This window comes from Lampetra planeri, chromosome 72, assembly GCF_965212315.1.
Source record: "Lampetra planeri chromosome 72, kcLamPlan1.2.h2, whole genome shotgun sequence".
NCBI lineage: Eukaryota > Metazoa > Chordata > Hyperoartia > Petromyzontiformes > Petromyzontidae > Lampetra > Lampetra planeri.
In genome coordinates, this window is record NC_136177.1 from 3,066,407 (window position 1) to 3,075,943 (window position 9,537).

A 9,537-nucleotide genomic window follows, 5' to 3' on the forward strand; every position below is an offset into this window, starting at 1 on the left:
CGCGTGATTTGCGGTGCAGCCCCTATCCATGCACGTGCGCCGAGATCGAGCAAACCTCTACTGATGAAACAATGAGTGACTCGATCTGCTTTGATAAAATCTTGCTGATTAGACAATGCGTGGGTGGATCTGATCCAATCTGGATCGGGATCGCTGAGGGCTCTCCATATAAAAGGGATCCATGGCCTAAGGGAAGCGACGCAGCCGATGATTTGTTTTACGATGGCGGCTATGCGAGTTCTCCTCCTGCTCCTGACCAGGTGAGGAGGCGGAGGGGCGTGCTGAGTGGTGTTCGGGGATGTTCATCAACAGCTCTGGATAATGAAGTATTATGTACGTTTGTAAGAGAGGGCGTTTCCATATCGCTTTGGGTAACTGACCTGCATGGAGAAATGCATTGAGATAAAAATGTGGAAATGCGGTCCTGAAATGTCTCTCTTGCCCCATTGTGGGTGGTGCGGTTCCAAAGGTGGCTTTGCGTGGCGCTGTTTACACCAACTCCTTCGTGCACCGTGCTGGCCTTGAATCGGCCCTTCCTAAAATCGCTACAGGGCCACTTATTTTTTTGTGGGGGGGGGGGCGGGGGGGGTGCGGTGTTTGCCTCTCTCTCCTCCCCCTGCGTTCTCTCGTCTTGGCGGTCACGTGTCTCGTGCTCCCCGCAGCTTCCTCTGCCTGGGCTCCGTCCACGCGAGGCTTCGACAGTCGCTGGGACCGCGGATGCTGGGGGAGCCGAGTGGTAGGGGGCGCTGCTGCTGCTGCTGTCGCCACATGACAACCACATCGCGCATTCTCTCAATACCGCTATCGTGTGTCTGGACACCGCCATGCACAAGACTGTAATGGCGGCGTCTCTCGGTGAACTGGAAAAGCGTTACCGGCGACACGAGTTGCCAACCAGAGCGCTGCCTGGACGAGATGGGGGGGGGGTGAATTGTTGTGCGCCTGCCGTTGGAGCGGTCACGTAACGCGACGTGATGGCTGCCGTTGGGCATAGGCCGGCACGTGGATAATTAATAATCCTCCGGCGCATGGAAAAGGGGGCGTTCGGGGACATTAACTCTCCCTTGCACGTTCCTTTTTTACGATAACTTTTTCAAAAATATGGCTGGTGACTGATTGGCACGGCCCTTGCAACTTTGCTTAAAATAGTAAATTGTACAACATTTGACTGCGCAGGACTATAAGTAAAACTCGCGTGGCAAAATCATCATGGCCTTGTTCCTTTCCATTGTAGTAACAACGAACTGTACACTCGCGTTGATAATTTGCTTTTATCAGGCTCTACCTTGGCAACTTTCCACTACAATTTCAAGAATCTAATGCAAAATATCATGTTTCAACCGGCGGCTTCGAAGCTGCAGGCCGACAATCCCTGGTGTGAGGTTCATACTGTCGAGTCGTGCTCGTACCTTTTGAATTTGCGCCAAATAACAACACCTTACAGACTTGTGTGCACAGAAAAGGGAAGGGACTGATGTGCGCCCACCCAGCAACCGCCACGGGCTGTGTTTTTAATTGCTCCATAAGGTGCAGTTGATGTTGACGTCTCAATTTCTGACCTGCCTCCCCCAGGTCTGCTGACGCAATGCCTCTCCTCCACCCTTGGTTTTTCTGTAGGATGGAACAGCTCCTCTCACAGCGACTACCGTGTCTTTGTACGGAGTGAGTCCACCAGCTTTCACTTCAATCGTGATGACATAATTAATCGTCTTGATCCATTGTATGATTGACTATATGACGCTTCTCAAGGATCCTAGCAACTTGATTCAGGGCTGAGATTCTCTGGCCACTTGTTTGTCCCAACTGCTTCGTTTTTGATGCGTTATGACCTCTGCAGTTTTCCTATTCGGTGTCGCTTTTTAGGTTTTTTTTGGTTCACTCTGCGTTGTGAAATGTAGTTCTTATGAACGATGGGAAATTTAAGAATATTGGGTTCATTTCAACTAGTCTAATACAGCAGACGACAATCAACCCTTATTTTTCCATAGGATAAATGCGTGTGTTTATGACAAATGGTTTTTTACCCTTTTATCTGGCAACAAAACTGACACCTTTTTTTACAAGGAGTAATGTTCGCATTGACCACAATACCTGCAGTCTGAATGCAAACAAAAACATAACTCTGATAATGTATGCACTGTCCTTGAAATTGATTGGTCCACACCCGAGACGGCTTTCCTTTGAGCCAGTTATCATATTTTGCTACTGGCAAACGAGGTTCTAATGGTGCGTGTTTACTAAACGGTTGAATCCCTTATTTATCAATGCCTCCTTTTTGCTTGCATAGGCAATGGGCTCTCCCTTCCTTTCATTGGAACATGTCATGCAAGGTGATACCTTCTGTTATAAACTGAACCTGGTGACTCCGGTCAGACTCTGGTTCTCTACTTGCATCGTCTGCATTTCGCACCGGAATCCTCCGTTGTCGACTTGGGTGCTCTTGTCGATAAAACTGACACTCAGCTATTAGACGAGGTCGTTGTGCAGGTTTGGGAGTAGCGTAACTCCAGCAGTGTATTGAGTTCCCTGTGTCCTGGAGACGTTCCTGGAACCGTGGAGAATTCCTATTCGCGTTCACTGACGACATACTTTGTTCTCCTTGCAGTCACGCTACCCACGTGAACTTTTGGTGCGCAATCCATCCAAATGCAGGTTTCTCTAATTTTGTTTTTGATGTCTCCAGCGGTGCGGAATGAGGCCGTGGATGTGGAGTCTGTGCACGGGGACTGCGGCTTCTCCATCGCGAGGGACGGTGCTGCGCTCCACTTCACCGCTGCTGGTGATGCCTGCCACGTGCGCGTGGAGGTGAACACGAAGAGACCGTTGTGACTTGCGTCGATCCTATTATTTGCTGGGACTGCTGTGGTAGTAGCGAAATTGTTTCGCAATCCATAACCGATCGGCCATCACGTGCCCACCGATATTGTCTGGCCAGAATCGAATTTGATTTTGTCTACTCTGGTATTTTCCCCTCCACGTTTGCTTAGCTCGTGCATTTATTTTTAAAGTTCAAAGATTTTTTTTTGTAATGCCGTCCACTCTGGAATTTGTTTTCAGTTGGTTTGCATTGCCTTTTAAATTTATTCCTACAATGTATTATTATTTTGATCATCTCTCGGTGGTAGCGACTTTGTTTCTAGATTATACAGCAGCTCTTTCGCTTGACTGGTATCCCTGGACAATCTATACAATGCTCATTCCATATATCTTATCAAGATCATGCCATCTTTGTCTTTTTATCAGATTTACCTTGGTTTGCACTTGCCATTTGTGCTCTTGTTCATTGTAGTATGCCATGTCGCTACATTACTCTTTAAACCAATCCTAAGTATCCTTTCTTGCCCCATGGCCTTGCCTCATTGCATTGCTTTTTTGTCTTTAGTCTCCGTCTTATCTCTAGCATAAATGTTCTCTTCCGGTGCTTAACGGTAAAGGATATGCCATCTAGACGTCCATGTCACCCAAGTGGTCACCTTAATAGAGGCAATGTGTGAACGGTTAACTGGTGTTTACATCACACAAAATACACGGCAAAACAAGCTTTCAGTTGATGTAATTCACGTCTGCCAATGGATGCAGCTTTCGCAGTACTATTCAATGCAAAGATGGGAATCGGAGCAGTTTGATGCTTGGTATAGAATTAACGGCTCTGTATTGCTACAGAAGGTCCCTATCCAAGCTGACAAATATTGCGTACGGGGCTTACTTGACCATGTATGATCTACAACAATGAAATGTAACGTTGTCAGACCAAACCAACATACGAGCTTGTGCCAGAAAGATGTGTGCTACTTGGGGTTACTTGCACAAGACATAGACGTGAAACCAATAATAAATGTGTATTTGCCACCCAATGGGCTAATTGCCCAGGGATCGTGATTCCCGGGTGAATTTGTGGGAAGAATAATGGAGTATTTGTGGCAAGGTGGATATGGAGAATGTATTAAACACGCGTAGATAAGCGCAGCATCCGTTTGTACAATAACAAGGGTTAACCTGGGAAAGTGATTTCGGACCCAGGAAAGCAACCCCCACGTGCGGTCTGGTCTGCCTGTCTTAATTTGGGTGGCAGGTGGTGGCGGATTTCCTATTGACAGTTTTACTTGTCATTAGCCTGGCCTCGCCCATCAATGTCGAATGCACAATCTACTGATTTGTTTAAGCCTTCCTGGAGAACTGGCCCCGAGTCCGATGTTGAGGGCTGCTGATTTCACCAGGACGGCAGGAGGAAGATCCAGGTGGAGCTGCAGGAGATGCGGCAGGGGCTGAATGGACTCGTCTGGGCTTTCACCATCGACTGCCCTGAGAACCTAAGATCGGCGAGAGCTGGCGGTGAGTACCTTTGACTTGATGCTGCTAATCGGACCCACAGACTGCACTACCTATGACTTGGTGCTCTAGAATGGGTCTGCTGGGTCAACGACTGCCTTTTTGTATCGACCCAGATCATCTCTCCTGGTGCTTTTGCAATGATGATGCGTTTCATGCCCTTGGCTTTTACTGGACAAACTTGCTGCTTTTGAATAATTTTTCAATGCAATTTCCCCCAATGGCTGATTGCAATAATTGCACCATATAAACTCCTTATCCTAATGCACTGCTGGTTGGTGCTGCCCTGGGTCTTGAGGGTTAGTTTTACCATGAATAACAACGCTGCTCCTTGTTGGCCGAGGTTGAGTGGCACTAACCTGCAATGCAACAATTTGTGCTGCACTGCCATAGCCTTTTACAGCCAGTGAGCACGGTGTTTGCCCATCTTTGCTATACACTCAACCCTGCTCCGCTTCTGAGATTGCGTGCATTGCCCGAGTGATTTGGTCATGTGCCAAGTAACACTCATTCACATACTTGACACGTGGCTTAAACGATGCCGTTTTATTTTAAGTACGTGTGGGGTTTTATACGATGACCTGTTGTGCTCCTGCTGCTGTTAGAGATCGCCACGTGCTCTGGTCAGAGCAGGAACTTCCCATGCAACTCTGTGCAGTGTCCCGAGCACGGACGTCTGTGCACGGAGTGGCTGCTGCTACGACCCCACTCTACGCCGCTGCTTCTACAATGAAGCTGGTACGTAGCCGACTCAAAACAGAGGTTCCATAATTCACTACCTAAACTAGGCTCTTGCTGTGAGGTTCTGTGTTGGCACGGTAGCATCCTGCTGTGCTGGTTCCTTGAACTTGTTCCATCACCCCGGGCTACATGGGGCATCTTTCGTGATTCACCAAAATCTCCATTACCCTCCCCGCCATGCTCCACCCAGTGTGCACCACAGATGGGCGCTTTGTGGTGCCCGTGTCTCGGAACCTAACGTCTCCGCCGCTGGACCTGAGCACCGTGCACCTGACTGGCAGTAGCAGTGCGCAGTGCAGCCCCGTGCTGGTGTCTGCAGACCTTGCAGTCTTTGACGTACCCATGGCAGCGTGTGGTGCCACTGTGCAGGTACTGGGCTCCTGGACTCTGCTTTGCCGTGCCCCCATCCTGATGGTTGTTGTTTGACCTTGTTGAAGTGCTGCATCGGGACCCTTCACGATGCACAACTCCTTTGATGTGCAGAGCACAATCGTGCACGAGTTGATAACGAACAGCAAGGTCACTTTATGATTGAATGTCAAATGAATCGAGTGCTAAAGCAGAATTTGGGTGGCTCCTAATATATAATTTGTTGCTAATGTAGTGACAGAGAAAGGTCACTACTGTGTCGGCCCGTACGAAGGCTGGGGGCCCCAAGGGGGTGCCTGGGGGGTCACGTGGTGGAGGGATCCGGACCCTCCCAGAGGTGGGGGAAGTGAGGCGTGGCCTGAAGAGAGCCAGCCACGCCGGGGCGGAGCCAGCCACGCCAAACCAAATATAAGCGTGGTGTGAACGCAGAGCGAGGCTGCTGTTGTACTGTACTCCAAGGTGAAGACATCTTCGGTCGTCAAGTCCCGAGTCGTCGTCCTGGGCCAGGCAGGCCGTTGCCTGCCTGGTCCAGTCTGTGTCGTGTTCCAGAGTGTTAGTGAGTTGAGGAAGGTGGTCACCACCTTATGTAGAGTGTTATAATATTTACCGTTTAATAAATAGTGTTGCATCCAAGTTGCGTGTGTGTGCACCTAATTTGAACCTACTACACTAATTTGGACTCCTGGCCAGTACCACTTATCATTCTTCTACTTGATCGCTCAATGGCATTATCGTTTGTGTCCAGTGGAGTGGGCAGGAGCTCGTGTACGAGTTGATGTTGGTCTCCGAGCGGGAGCTCTGCATTGATGGAAGCGTCGCCATCACCAAGTCGTCCACATACAAGTAAGCACTGCCACACCCCTCTGCAAGTGCTATGCTCATCAGGGTCAAGCATGAGTCTTGCAGAGGAGACCCACCCCCATAAATGTCCACTGTCCCTGCGACCATAAATATTTGCAGAACCGTGACAAATCAGCTTCCTTATTCAACTATTTATTTATTAAATTGGGACATTGAACGCACAAGGGCGCCTTTCCTCGTCACGGAATCTTTAACATCTTGAAGTAGTAGGAATATAGCTTGTGGCTAATGTAAACACGGTATTAACCAAGGTGGTCCCTATACTGGTACGTCTGCAAAACACTATCGGTCCGCTGTGTCCCTCCTGCAATCTCTTGCTGCCGTGAGGGCGTTGTGCATGCCTTTGGCTGGTGGTGTCTGTTTACCAGGATGGTTCTTCAATGCCGCTTACTTGGAAGTGGAGACCTGCAGCTTGGAGTGCAGGTGAGCACTCTTCCACCTCCAGCCACGGCCACTGGGCCCCTCTCCCTGCTGCTCCAGGTCTTCACTGGTGAGTGCTGCCCTCTCCCACACCCTTTACAGCTCTGAGCGGACAAATCCAACCTTTTTAGGGGAACACAGGTTGTGATGCCGCTCTACCCAGGGAAGACTTGGGTCTGTATTCAACATTAGCTCTGGCTCGAAGCCAGCTGTAAGTCATGCTTATTTTTTTCAGTGCTGAGCTAAGAGCTCAACCCTGGTTTAATTTTCACCTGATTGCTGGCTGCATTTAATTTTTGGATGCCTCGCCATGGCTGCTGGACTTTAACTGCTGACCCCTCCAACAAACGGACGACGTGCTAGGCTGTGCTGCCAGAGTATTGTGAACCTGCCAACAGAGTTTATAATTAGCCATAAGTGAACTAGAACGACTTGCACATTCTCCATGGTACGACGTGTAACTTCAAATGCTATTTTCTGGTGAAGTTTTCAATCTACCAGCTGAAACCATGTTAATGTGGGGCCACCATTGAAAGGGATAACAAAGCCCTTAATTCCTATGGATCTACAAAATGTGTCTTTTTGCACAACCCATCAACCAAAACGGTCTACTTGAGGTCATTGTTTAAAGGAAAATTGGACTAGCTTTCTTAGCCTCATTTGTCCATGTCACCTTTGCTTGAACGAATGATTGTCAATAGATTGGCCAACTGTATTAGCACCTGATTCCCACCCCTCCGTGTGAAACCGTGCCCTTTACAGCATCTACAGACATTTAGAAATGCCGTTGTATACACTATGTAGCCAAACATGCGGAGGTGAGGGTGACAGCCTTTATTATGAAAATACAAATTAACTATCAACCACGGTTTCTATGTCCCCTAGTTCAATTCAAAAGTAATGCGCACGTTTTAGAGGCTTTGTGTTGTGCCTTGTCCAATGTGCTCTAAACAGGACCTTTACACCACTAATCCACGTGCCTTGTTAACCATGTCTGCACGCTACCAGACAACTCCTACACCACGCCGTACCAGCCCTGGCAGTACCCGCTGGGAACGCCGCTCTACGTGCAGGCGTCACTGCTGCACCGCTCTGACCCCACGCTGGTGCTCTTCCTGAAGGACTGCTGGGCCACGCCCACGGCAGATGCCACCGACCCCACGCAGTGGAAGCTTGTGGTGGATGGGTGAGGCTGGGCGGGGTAGTGCTCTCTAAACCCTTTCTCACTGCCACAGCAGGGCCTGCAGAGGCAACCTGGTTCGAGGCATTGGTTGTCTTTTTTGTTTCCCCACGTAAGCAGAGTTGTGCTAATTAAGTCGCCTTCAATGACAACAGTTCATGTACTGGCATCGCTTAAGCAAGATTGCAGTGCCGTCCAAAATATCGATGGCCACAACGCTCCTTGGGTTGATGTTCTGGATGTTAACACAGCCACCCTCTGCCTCCCAGAGCTGGTGGTTTGTACAAGGCCCGACTACATGCAGTGATGGTTGCATTGCACAGATGCACTTTCTATTGGAATTTGGGCTGTCTTGACTGTATAGCTGGCCTTCATCCTTGCGTGCAGATTGCAAATACAGATACCTGCATTCAATCCGATGCATGACACTTGCTTTGAATTGAGGGTAAACGGCACTTTTTCCTGTGCAGCTGCCCCGTGCAGTCTCCTTGTTGCAGTGTTCTTCCCTGGTGTTGCCGACCTGCCACTGCCTTCTCACAACAAGCGTCTGGCACTCCAGGCCTTCGCCTTCATGAACTCTGACCGCAGCACCACCCGTGACCTCGTTAGTGCCCGATTCTTTCCATCCATTAAAAACCAGGTCACCATGGAGTGATGACGTGTACTGTGTCCAACTGGAGAGGACACAAAAGACTACGTATAACATGGAATACTTTACTTGCTGGAACGATGCATTCTGTCTGCCACAGGTTTACCTGCACTGCTCTATCGTGGTGTGCGACAGCTCCAGCCCCAACTTCCTCACCGAGTGCAATCGGCAGTGTGGACAGACCAGGCGCTACCGTGAGCACCACCGCGACCTCTTGAATATCTTGCGCTTGTTTACCCAGATGACAAAGGGCTTTTCATGTTGGTGGTAATGTTGCTATGTTATCGTTTCTATTTAGAGCACATTTGCTGTGACTTTGCAGACTTGTTTTTAACACGCCGTGGCATGCCATGATGACCTACTCGTTTGATTTTCTGGCGAACTTGACCTGCAGCATATGATGTCCTTTTGTATGGGCCAGTGGTCATCAACCGATTTCTTTTGTTCCAGAGCGCAACGCCATCTCTGACGCTTCCAGCGTGGTAGGAAAGCACGTGGTGTCGCTGCAGGGCCCCGTGCTCTTTGAAGAAGCACCTGTTAACGACGCTGCTCTGCTGTGGCTGGAGGCTCCCTCTTCGTCGTGGGCCTCGGCTGGGACCCTGTCCATTCTCCTCGTCATTGCCACAGGCGTCATTGCGCTCCTGTCTGCTGCCATTGCCGTCAGGAGGCGCAGGAGCCGGGCTGTGGCGCTCGGCGGAAGTAGCTATTGATGACTACTTGTAATTGCTGGAACTTGCATATCTTTTGCAGACCATTGTGGTCAAAACAATAAAATGCTGAAATTCGCTACTACTGTTCTGACCTTTTACGATGAATGTGTGCAATATGTAGACGGTATTAGTCCTGCATTTGGTCACGTTTCTTCCCCAAGGCAAGTCCCTCAAAAGCAGCAACTTGTACTAAGGTTTAGGCCATTGACTTCAAACAAGAGCACTTTGCCATGCTTTAAAGAATCTAAATCCCAGATTTATTTTACTTAATGAATCCT

General features: G+C 49.2%; 1 protein-coding gene across 1 annotated transcript; it reads left to right on the forward strand.

The window, feature by feature from the left end:
- Positions 1-189: 189 nt before the first annotated feature.
- On the forward strand, positions 190-9,335 carry LOC144737612 (zona pellucida sperm-binding protein 4-like). Its single transcript, XM_078620376.1, is given in 15 exon segments — positions 190-260; positions 663-736; positions 1,618-1,662; positions 2,684-2,805; positions 4,218-4,332; positions 4,935-4,986; positions 4,988-5,067; positions 5,261-5,439; positions 6,185-6,282; positions 6,669-6,790; positions 7,729-7,906; positions 8,371-8,394; positions 8,396-8,504; positions 8,650-8,743; positions 9,000-9,335. Coding segments are annotated over 15 exon segments (1,605 nt in total). The 5' UTR covers positions 190-207; the 3' UTR covers positions 9,260-9,335.
- The last annotated feature ends 202 nt before the right edge of the window (positions 9,336-9,537 follow it).